This window comes from Mytilus edulis, chromosome 5 (assembly GCF_963676685.1).
Source record: "Mytilus edulis chromosome 5, xbMytEdul2.2, whole genome shotgun sequence".
Taxonomy (NCBI): Eukaryota; Metazoa; Mollusca; class Bivalvia; order Mytilida; family Mytilidae; genus Mytilus; species Mytilus edulis.
In genome coordinates this window covers 60,349,823-60,361,667 of record NC_092348.1, presented here as the reverse complement: position 1 = coordinate 60,361,667, position 11,845 = coordinate 60,349,823, and the positions used below count along the sequence as shown (strand labels likewise).

The following is an 11,845-nucleotide window of genomic DNA, read 5'->3' as shown; positions in this document are numbered from 1 at the left end:
AAACTGCAAGCATGTAAAATCCTGTGATGTATCCAATTTCTGGGTACATCAAGTAGACAAATAGATAACCAGTATTCCTAGATATGTCTGTGAGGTTTTTTTTTTCCCAACTAAATTCCATTCCATTAAGTTGAAATGTGTATTGACATTGAATGAAAATATCTGTTCAGAGAAAGCAAATAATTATCTTTATAATTTTGACTGTCTAAAGTGATTTTCATTTATCATTTATTTATCATACTTTTCTATCTTAAAATGAAAACTTTTCCACATTTTGGAACTTTTTTTTTGTCTCCTTCAGTCATTTTTATTCCGATTGAAAGTTTTTTTTCTGTTCAATAATAGTTTTTTCTTAAAAATTTACTGTCTGATATGAATTATTATATTTTTCAGACCTAGAATGAAAAAGTGGATTGAAAGTGTACACAGTTTAAGGCAGTACGGAGTTACCTCCCGGAATAAAACAACGTAAGCCAATCAGACAACAGTTAACTGAAAATGTGTGATACTTCTTTTACGGCCGCGTTGGTGATATATAAAGAGTCGCTGTTAGACGGAAAGTATTATTTAACTAATCACCACAAATAGTTAAACATGTCAGGCAGAGGAAAAGGAGGTAAAGGTCTAGGAAAAGGAGGCGCCAAGCGTCACAGGAAGGTGTTGCGTGATAACATCCAAGGTATCACCAAGCCAGCCATCCGTCGTTTAGCAAGAAGAGGTGGAGTAAAACGTATATCTGGACTCATCTATGAGGAAACCCGCGGTGTCCTTAAAGTTTTCTTGGAAAATGTCATCCGTGATGCTGTCACATACACAGAGCACGCCAAGAGGAAGACTGTCACTGCCATGGATGTTGTCTACGCTTTGAAACGTCAAGGACGTACCTTGTACGGATTCGGAGGTTAAACAGCCACCCGGCTAATATCAACAACGGCCCTTTTCAGGGCCACCAACATTTTTCAAAAAGAATCTTAGATTTGTTGTACATCGTTTTAAGCTAAATCTTGAAATCAAAGCTTGCTCCCACTTCTATTCTTTTCTGTAATGTTCATGAATTTTTCAACCGTTTTTCTTGTTTTCCCTGATCCTGATCCGCAACTATTTTCTCTCTCTCTCGTTATCCCCCCCCCCCCCCTTTTTTTTTAATATCTGGCTTTCTTTTTAATTAACTTCCTTACTCTTACTCTTGTATTTATTTGAGAATTTATATTTCTGAAGGTTTATGAATACGTTCAAAGATCAACAAGTCCGTGCATTTGCCTACATGAAGAGAGAAAATTTCAAAACAAATGCACGGACTTTTACACACAAAATCTGTAGATTCTGTTATATTCAATTATAAAGTTTTTGCGTGGTTTAAGATTAGGTAATGTTCTTGTTTCCGTGTAAAATAATTCTCGCAATATTTTTTTTCTCCCGAAAAGCAAAAGAAATCGTAAATTTATCAACTCTATTAATTGGAATGAAAGCACTGTTTTGTTCTTCATGATTTATGTATTTACGCTTTGCAGTTTTGACAAATTAAATACTACAGAATGAGTGAAATACACGTATATTTGTTATACAGATAGAAAGAAGAGAAAAGTAACCATATACTATTGAAATAGTTTGAAAGTAGTTATAGCTGGGGGTTGGGATTTATAGCTTTGTTTAGAAGTTTGACATGATGTACAACAAATGTAAATTCTTTTTGAAAAATGTTGGTGGCCCTGAAAAGGGCCGTTTGTGAAGTTATAAACTTCAGACTGTTTACTTGCTGCTGGTGTATTTGGTGACGGCTTTGGTACCTTCACTGACAGCGTGCTTGGCCAATTCTCCGGGTAAGAGAAGACGGACAGCGGTCTGGATCTCCCGGGATGTGATGGTAGATCTTTTGTTGTAGTGTGCCAATCGGGAAGCCTCTGCTGCGATTCTCTCGAATATATCGTTGACGAAGCTGTTCATGATGGACATTGCCTTTGAGGACACTCCGGTGTCGGGGTGAACTTGTCTCAAGACTTTGTAGATGTAGATAGCATAGGATTCACGTCTCTTCCTCCTCCTTTTCTTGTCACCCGCCGGGTCTGGCAGTCTTTGCCTTGGTGACGGCCTTCTTGGCTCCTTTAGTTCCTACTTTGGGTGGCATGTTACTGGTTTGATAATCAAATAAGTAATGGTGAAAAATTATTTTCAATTTGTTTATATACTGGGCAAAACGGATTGAAAGATTTTCTTGAACGCGAACCTCGGAGAGAGCACCCATAACATGTTGAATGTTCGGTAGCCTAACTGCCCGCAGAGAGCTTCGTTCTGATTGGTGTATAATAAAAACATCGTTCAATCCGTTTAGTGGGTATATAAGCTAAATTTTAAAGAAAAATTGTATCACTTTACTCAGTGTCGATCAACCAAATAGAACAAAATGTCAGGACGAGGAAAAGGAGGAAAAGCAAAAGCAAAGGCAAAGTCTAGGTCATCCCGTGCCGGACTTCAGTTCCCAGTCGGTCGTATCCACAGACTTTTGAGGAAAGGAAACTATGCCGAGAGAGTTGGTGCCGGTGCACCAGTGTACCTCGCAGCTGTCCTAGAATACTTAGCAGCTGAAGTATTGGAGTTGGCAGGAAACGCCGCTCGTGACAACAAGAAGAGCAGAATCATTCCCCGTCATCTCCAGTTGGCCATCAGAAACGACGAAGAGTTGAACAAACTCTTGTCTGGTGTCACCATTGCCCAGGGAGGTGTTCTACCAAACATCCAGGCTGTACTTCTACCAAAGAAGACCCAGAAAGCTGCCAAGTAAAAAGTGGATATATCAGATTACTCACTTAACAACGGCCCTTTTCAGGGCCACCAATATTTTTCAAAAAGAGTCTAAAATTGTTGTACATCTTAGTAATACTTTATTCCCCATACATAATTAAAAAAAATATATTCTACTACATAACAAATAAAAAATGTCTAAAATATAGATGTCCCTTCTTCCGTGATTCTTCTTTTCTTCTCTCTCTAACGCATCCCATTTTAAGTACAGTTCTTATAGCATAACACTAAGTCTAGTAACTTTTTCAGTCTTCTTCATCAGAACATTTATTGTCGTACTTTCTGACTCTTTGAACCCACTAGTAGCTCAGTTAAATCATATAAAGTTTGTCGGGGGAAAAAAAACACTGATAGTATTTATATTTAATACTAGTCTGCTCTCTTCTTTCTCTCTCTTGGTTATTGATGCGAGCATGCTTAGATTCATCTGAGAAGGTGTGTGTTTTTTTATTATTATAATTTATTTATAGTTTTTGTTAACAGTATCTCTTTCGTCAACACTTTTATATATGATATGTACTTTCCATTCTTTTCCTTTTTCCATTTTTTTCAGCATCTCTCTCTCTCTCTCTCTCTCTCTCTCTCTCTCTCTCCTCTCTCTCTCTCTCTCTCTCTCTCTCTCTCTCTCTCTCTCTCTCTCTCTCTCTCTCTATCTATCTCTCTCTCTCTCTCTGTCTTTCTGTCTTTATTTATTTATTTATTTATTTATTTATTTATTTATTGTTTGTGTATTAAAGATGTGGAATCGATGTAAGCACACCGACAATCAGACAATGTGACAAATGTGCCAAGCCCAAACGAAAATCATACCACATCTTCTTTTTTTATATTAAATATACATAAATATGACATAATACAACAATAAAGAAACTCAGCCGATCCGTACAATGTCATGTCGGGAATGTGTAATTCCATTTGTTTCTGTTTTTGCATTAGATTTCGCTTTGTTAGTGTTCAAACTGCATTTTATTTTTATTTTTTCCTGTTTTATTTTTCTTTCCTTTCCTTAATGTTTCTGCATGTATTTTGACCTTTTTTCATTATTATTTTTTTCTTCTTCAGATTTATCATATTGAAACCGTGACACTAATTTACTATTGTTGAGCAATGATTGATGATCAGAAACTGTAATTTTGAATGAAAAAAAGGGGGCATTTTTACTGTCAGCTTGGGTTGAGCAGTTTTTCAGTAAAAAATGGATTGAAAACTGTCAAAGTCCCTTACAAATCAGTCCAATCAGATTTAAGATATGCGGACCAATCAACGCCAGCTTTATGTAAGTGGTGATCCAATCGTCACCGTGATTTCAATCCTCCCGGCAAGCACAAAAACACATTCACCGAAATTTTCAAGTATTCTTTCTGTAGCAAATCGTCCACAGAGCTAATAATCATGGCACGAACAAAGCAAACTGCACGTAAATCCACCGGAGGTAAAGCTCCAAGAAAACAACTTGCCACCAAGGCCGCCCGTAAGAGCGCACCTGCAACCGGTGGAGTCAAGAAACCACATAGATACAGGCCAGGAACAGTCGCTCTCCGAGAAATCAGGAGATACCAGAAGAGCACAGAGCTCCTCATCAGGAAACTCCCCTTCCAGAGATTAGTCCGTGAAATCGCCCAGGACTTCAAAACTGATCTCCGATTCCAGAGTTCAGCCGTCATGGCCCTACAGGAAGCCAGCGAAGCCTACTTGGTCGGTCTCTTCGAGGATACCAACTTGTGCGCAATTCACGCCAAGAGAGTAACCATCATGCCAAAGGATATCCAATTGGCCCGAAGAATCCGTGGAGAACGTGCTTAAGAAGTGTGATTTTTTTCACCAAAACATAACGGCCCTTTTCAGGGCCACCAATATTTTTCAAAAAGAATCTATAAATTGTTGTACATGAAAATTAGAAACATAGCTGAACCCCTCTTTTCCCCATCTCTCTCTCTCTTTTATTTCTTCTTGTTGAATCCATCTATATGCAAAGCAATACATAGACAAAAAATAAATTTTATGAAATATATACACACAAGTCTCATCACAAAAAAAAAGGGGGGTGTTTGTTTATCATGGTACATGTATGTCCTTGTGTGTAGAATATTAAATAGTACATTATATAAAAAAAAGATCAACATATGAATGTTTCTATCTGTTCTTCTGTTCTTTTCTTTTCTTCGCTTGTTTTGTCTTGTCTTCTTTTGATGTATTATTTACACCAGGAGTCTAGACCAAAGAAAGAGAACCACCAACTGGCCAAAATATAACCTTTTTTTTTTTAAGTTAGAGTGTAAATATCTTGTATAATTCATTAATTTGAATATTTCTTTTAGAAAAGCTGATATTACAGGGTACTTTTATCAAAAATTTAGAGCTCTTTTTCAGTCAGAATTGTAAAGAAAATTTTTATCATGTATGTAGTAATATATTTTGTCCACTTTAGAGTCTTGTCTTGCTGCTAGTTTACAAAATCATGAAATTTCTATTTAAATTAATATAATTTCGGTACGGGTCCAAGTAGTCCCCACAAAATTTCACTGTAGGAAGTCCATGTAAGCATATATCTTGCACTTATAAGCTTTTTTATATGATAAAAAGTAGTTTTCAGACTTATTATAAACTTTTCTGGCTAAAAGATGTCTTCAGAATAGTAAGTACATGTGTGCGCATTAACATTTTTATTGGATTGGCTGATGAAATTGTCATCGTCATACTGTGGATAAATATAGAATGGCGTTTAAAAATAAAACTGAAAGGAAGATGCACACATAAGAAGTTTTACCCGCAGTCAGGGGCATCTCTTTTCTTCACTGTAATACCTAAAAGAAAAAAATCTTTAATAGTAATAACAATAACAGTTTTATTCATACATTCTCTCATTTATGATCTGAAGTACCTGCAGCAGATCTTTGATGGATGGCAAGCACAGCTTTGACAGATGATGTTGAGTTATGAAAGACAGGTAGAAAACTGCAAGCATGTAAAATCCTGTGATGTATCCAATTTCTGGGTACATCAAGTAGACAAATAGATAACCAGTATTCCTAGATATGTCTGTGAGGTTTTTTTTTTTTCCCAACTAAATTCCATTCCATTAAGTTGAAATGTGTATTGACATTGAATGAAAATATCTGTTCAGAGAAAGCAAATAATTATCTTTATAATTTTGACTGTCTAAAGTGATTTTCATTTATCATTTATTTATCATACTTTTCTATCTTAAAATGAAAACTTTTCCACATTTTGGAACTTTTTTTTTGTCTCCTTCAGTCATTTTTATTCCGATTGAAAGTTTTTTTCTGTTCAATAATAGTTTTTTCTTAAAAATTTACTGTCTGATATGAATTATTATATTTTTCAGACCTAGAATGAAAAAGTGGATTGAAAGTGTACACAGTTTTATAGTCAGTACAGAGTTACCCGCAATTCAGTGGTTGTCGTTTGTTGCTGTATTGTTTGATTTGTTTTAGTTTAAAAACTTTTTAATGGTACTCAGCGCTATTGGTTTTGCTTATTGTAGAAGTCAGACCTATATAGGTGTCAACTTCAGTGTATCCCAAACTCTGTCTGACCGACAAAGTGCCAAACAAATAATCATTCTAACAGACAGAAATTTTAAGATTTTTTGGTTCAATATGTAGAAAAGTCAAAATTTCTCTTCCGGTCAAACAAACCTTAAAATAGTTTGGCACAGACTGCCGCTTCTAAGTCTTTTGGTCGCTAGTGGAGAGTCGCCTCGTTGGCAATCATACCACATCATATTTTTATATAAACATATATACATGTCCTAGAGTCATTTTCATTTCGGGGCAATTTACAGCTTTCTAAGCGCTTTTGGTTTTGTTCATTGTGAAAAGCCGTACCTGAGTTATATTTTGCGATGTTATTTGTCTTTGATGGACATTTATTAATAAAAAAAAACATATGTTATTTTCATATATACATGTAAATGTTTAAGTTTCCATGAGGATCACCAAAAATAATTATATAGAATTAAGTTAACCGCTTTCTTAAATAAGTAATTTTCCAAAAAAACTTATTGACATGTATGTTTGCTTTGTGTGACAAATACTAAATTGAGGGTCTAGGTAGAGTTTTCGAGACCTAACTATATGTGGTGATCAGCTGAAGAATACACGTTTTGCTATTTAGTGGTGGCCAGTTTTTAATGCCGGAGTGTCCACAAAGAACCACCAAACTTTCTATAAGTAAATATATCACCAAGCTTTAATAGGACAGTATTTTTGTTATCATATTTTGTACGAAAAAAATTAATAAGCATGTGCAATAATTATGATTTTAACCACGAATGACACAATACTGATCCCTTACTCCTGTCACCATAGTCATATAGAATTTCCTCGCCTATAGAAATATTTCTAGAGGCAGTCAGCACGAGAAAGGGCCGGCCTTCAATTTCTATAACTTTCATTTGACAGTTATAGTTTTTCTTACTATGATTCACCAGGCGACCCATTCGCCCATTGTCTTCTGTTGCATCCATGCAATAGCGAACGCCAGTGTGCGAGAAATAAAACATATAGCAGCCAACATTCGGGTCGTTGCAGTATTGAACTTCTCTTTGGTTTGCAGTCTTCAGATCGATAAGATCACCAGCATATTCTACGACAAAATCATCAACAAAAAATGGCTTATTAGCAATGACCCCGCGACCTTTATTTTCTGTTTCTACAATAGTTAATCCTTCTTCTCTTTTGTTCAGAATTTTGTCTTCAATTTCATTTTGTTTTTCTTTCATCAAAATGTCATGTTCTGAAGGTAATAATATAGAATCTTCAGTCAAACCTTCCCAATCAATTATAGAGTAGTCTAGCATCTTCCTGTTACGTCTAAATCTCTTTGCTGACGACATTTCCAAGGTATGTTATTTTCTCTGACGTATATACTATAAGTGCTCCACCTACACCAAGATCTGAAAACATATAAAAGATTTACTAACAGAATCATCTCGTTTAAAAGAAAACCCAACGACTTTACAAAGGATTATTTAAAAAGTGTCATAGAAAATGTGTATGTCTTTTTGGTTGTGGGGTCCCTCCCCCCTCCCCCCCCGATCTGTGTGGGTAGGTAGGAGGGTGAATACGTTTATTTTTGTTTTCTAGTATATCACGTTCGCAGTCAGTTCTACGAACATTTACTTGCTAGCGACTCACCAATGTTTCAGTAAATAGACGGAAATACATAACGATGTGAACAATATATATACTTATAATCTACAACTGGTGCAATATAACACCAAATGACAGTTCCGAATCATTAGCTATGGAAATTTCCGAATTAATCGTTTTTTTTTAAACAAAAGATTGAGTTGAAAATGATATTTTTTTTTAATGAAAACGTATATATATATTGTACATGTTTACGCAATGTTTTTATTATCTAATACCAGGAGAAAAACATGAACCAACATTAACCATTGAGTTTGTCAGTGTCTATTTAAGAAATAATTCCTTCATGTCATGCTCTATGCTCATTTTAACATGGGTAGGCATTATATTTGTAGATATTTTACACTGAGCGTTAGCGAGGTGTAAACTGTGGTCAAATATAATGCCTATCCATGTTAAAATGAGCATAGAGAATGACATGAAGGAATTATTTCGATTCTAATATGGCAAATACAATATATTTATGGTCGAAGCGTACGAAAATATCGTAAAAATGTTTGGCTGTTCCCGTTTCCTCCCCGAGGAGTTATGTTTATTACATTTCATATTTGATAAGTTTGAAAACTATAAGCATGGTAAATATACTAGTATGTTGTTTGATAAAACTATATAATAAGAGTTTATGTTAACTGCTTAAATGTAAATATTTAAAAGGATAACGATGGAAATAACGTTAATTTAAACATTAAGTCCGTGCGCATGTGTCAAACATATTGTTTGTGCTCATTAGAACACGGCATTGTTAACAAAGCGTAACAAGGACGTCATATTAGAATGTTGATTTATGACTATCATATAAAAATCTGTTTTTCTTTTAACAATTTGCTTAAAATTTTGAACTATTATTTTTTTTCTATTTTGAATGTGCTAGTGTTTTTTATGCCTCGGACTTTTATAGCATACTATAAAGCTATGTTTTTTTCTAATTGTTGAAGGCTGGAATATTATTGCTTACACCCTTCTCGATTGAACTTTAGTTTTATAATAGTTAGCAGTGGCAGATCCAGAACTTTTCATAAAGGGGGGGGGGGGGTGGGTGGGAGGGGCACTGACCGACTGACTTAAAGGGGCCCGCTCCAGTCATGATTCAGTGATTCCCTATTTGATTAACCAACTTTTTCCCACGAAAGGGGCCGTCCGGGCCAGACTTTCCTACTAGATACGCCTATGATAAGTACTAATGACTAGTTTCATTACTTGTCACTTGTCAGTTACTATACTCGATGATCATATGTTTTCAGAAGGAAATATTTAAGAGGGCTGTAATGGGGGTACCTCCATGACAAATATCGGTGAAAATTCTTGACAACGGTAATTTCTGTTACGTGACGATAAAATGTACGCTTTCCTTTAGACCATGATAAAATCGACTGATTTTGACAAACCACGTTTTTTTTACTCTAAAAATAACAGTAATGATAATTATATAATTATTTGTGACTTCTGTGGGATCCAAATAAGGATATTTTGACGAATCACGGTAAAATTTTAACCAAGTTGACGCCAACGTCAGTCGAAAATTACCGTTTGACGAATCACGGTAAAATTTTAACCAAGTTGACGCCAACGTCAGTCGAAAATTACCGGAAACTGTCTTTTCCGTACACTTACCTTTGGAAGACGAATTTATTTACAATTACACATTCATTATCTGGCTTATGTCATTCAAAAATGTAGTTTAACAAAGGTCCGATATGCCGTGGACATTTCAGCATCCATTTTACGCTTTATGTTGACGTCATCTACGATTTTCGATGACGTCATTTGCTTTCTAAAACTCTTCTCTTAGCAAATGATTGAGAATAGGTATGTTTAGTTTTTTTTTTATTTCAAATCAAAATGGACAATTATATACAGTGACACACAGCTGTTATGGCTGACTTTGCGGTATGGGATTTGCTAATTGTTGAAGGTCGTACAGTGACCTATAGATGTTTATTTCTGTGTCATATGGTCTCTTGTGGAGTGTTTTCTCATTGGCAATCTGTTTTTTTTTTTATAATAAGTGTTAATTTTAACGCTGTTTCCGTTAAATCTTTACGAACATGCCTTAATTATAACATTTTTCTGTACTATTGTAAATTTCTTTTTTTCTGTAATTATATCACCCTTTTCTGTAATCGGCACTGTGCTACTTTTTTTTGGTTACCGCAGTTATTCTTACATAATACTTTTGCAACCCATTATTTTCAATTCTTTATTTTTGGGTAATTTCTCTTCTATTCATTCAGTATTGTATATACCGGTAGATATAGGAAGATGTGGTGTGAGTGCCATTGAGACAAGTCTCCATCCAAATAACAATTTAAAAAGTAAACCATTATAGGTCAATGTACGGCCTTCAACACGTAGCCTTGGCTCACATCGAACAACAAGCTATAAAGGGCCCCAAAATTACTAGTGTAAAACAATTCAAACGGGAAAGCCAACGGTCTAATCTATATAAAAAAAAACGAGAAATGAGAAACATTTATATATTACATAAACAAACGACAACTTTGGCCATTTTTAAATATTCCGTAAACTGAACTTAGATCCCCACATAGATGAAAATTATAAGGTACAAAGTATTTCTGTTTTTTTTTCGTTTTTTTTCAAAGGCGAAGGAGATCAGTCAAACATTCTTTTAATATTTTGGACTTGGCGGACTAATTTCATCTTTGCATTTTACAAGTTATATTGTAGTTTTATTCATAGCGTGTTTAATCAGTACCTGATCTGTGGTCGGAAATCCTGGTACTTGGTCAAGTAAAAAACAACATATAGAAATAGAATACACTTAATAAAGGTACAATTTCGAGGGAAATTAACTGATAAATGTTATCTATACATGACGAAATCATAAGAAAATAACGACACCCCCCCCCCCCCCCCAAAAAAAAAATAAAAAAATAAATTGCATCGGTTTTAATTTGGATTTTACTTCTTTTCGTTGCTCTTGCCTGACCGAGTACCAGAACGGTCTGTCAAATATAAAGTAACCTGTAGACTAGATAAATGATCCGGGTCAAAAGTCGGTAATATGAAAAAAAGACTATTGTTATTAAATCAGGACGTGTAAAATAAAGCTGTGGTAAACCTTAACGGTACCGGATAGCCCCAAACGGAAGCCGAACAGTTGTAAACAAAGTTTTCGCTTTGGAGTCCGTTGGTGTACTGACCAAATAAAATGGACGCGTAACGAATGCATAACGGACACACACTAGCAGGATATGTAACGTACGAGACACGGAAACGTACCGGATGGATTGGATGTAGAACGGACATTCAACGGACAAGTACCACATAACGTAATACGTAACGGCTAAAACAGATGCATCTATAAACATATTCGGGAAATTTTCGGTGTAACTGGTTTTGGGTTTAAATATTCGTCAAAACGCCGCCAAAGGATATAAGGTCTGACCTGAAAAAGAGCTGATTGATTTTGATGACGTGCTCTTACTCTAAGATCAATCATGAATGATGATACTCAAGAAATCTGACAACCAATGATTTGTGGTTCCAACCAAAAATTTTCAATTGGTATTTATCCGTTTCACATCCGTTTTACGTCCCGACTCCAGTAGAAGTCCGTTGTTGGATTTGTCTATCGGACATTTAACGGATAAATTACGGACTAGTAATGGATACAAAACGAAAATAAAACGGACGACTACCGTTTGAGACGGATGACTACCGAATATTAAACGGACACTTCATCCGTCCAATCAAAATTTTGAACATGCTCAAAATTTTCCACCGAACAGAACGGACGTCGACGGATAAAACGAACGCTGAACAGACATGGAACGGAAATGAATGGTCGTCTTACGAATAAGAATGGACATCTAAAGATAATGAACGATTTGAAAAGTTTGCGCTATCCGTTG

General features: G+C 35.4%; 3 protein-coding genes across 3 annotated transcripts; 2 read left to right on the top strand and 1 right to left on the bottom strand.

Annotated features, from left to right (window-relative positions):
* Positions 1-397: 397 nt before the first annotated feature.
* LOC139522467 (histone H4) lies at positions 398-953 on the top strand. The gene has a single exon (XM_071315970.1). It carries the CDS (start codon positions 595-597, stop codon positions 904-906), a length of 312 nt encoding a protein of 103 aa, XP_071172071.1. The 5' UTR covers positions 398-594; the 3' UTR covers positions 907-953.
* A 2,787-nt stretch (positions 954-3,740) lies between these two features.
* Positions 3,741-4,715, top strand: LOC139522466 (histone H3). Its single transcript, XM_071315969.1, has one exon. It carries the CDS (start codon positions 4,192-4,194, stop codon positions 4,600-4,602), a length of 411 nt encoding a protein of 136 aa, XP_071172070.1. The 5' UTR covers positions 3,741-4,191; the 3' UTR covers positions 4,603-4,715.
* Positions 4,716-7,067: 2,352 nt separating this feature from the next.
* On the bottom strand, positions 7,068-9,705 carry LOC139522465 (N-lysine methyltransferase KMT5A-A-like). Its single transcript, XM_071315968.1, has 2 exons — positions 9,585-9,705; positions 7,068-7,717 (listed from the first exon to the last, which is right to left on the bottom strand). The coding sequence occupies exon 2, from the start codon at positions 7,655-7,657 to the stop codon at positions 7,076-7,078; it is 582 nt and encodes a 193-aa protein (XP_071172069.1). The 5' UTR covers positions 7,658-7,717; positions 9,585-9,705; the 3' UTR covers positions 7,068-7,075.
* Positions 9,706-11,845: the final 2,140 nt, after the last annotated feature.

Coding starts and splice junctions, on each gene's coding strand:
- LOC139522466 (XM_071315969.1), top strand. CDS start 4,192: ATGGCACGAACAAAGCAAACTGCACGTAAATCCACCGGAGGTAAAGCT.
- LOC139522467 (XM_071315970.1), top strand. CDS start 595: ATGTCAGGCAGAGGAAAAGGAGGTAAAGGTCTAGGAAAAGGAGGCGCC.
- LOC139522465 (XM_071315968.1), bottom strand. CDS start 7,657: ATGTCGTCAGCAAAGAGATTTAGACGTAACAGGAAGATGCTAGACTAC.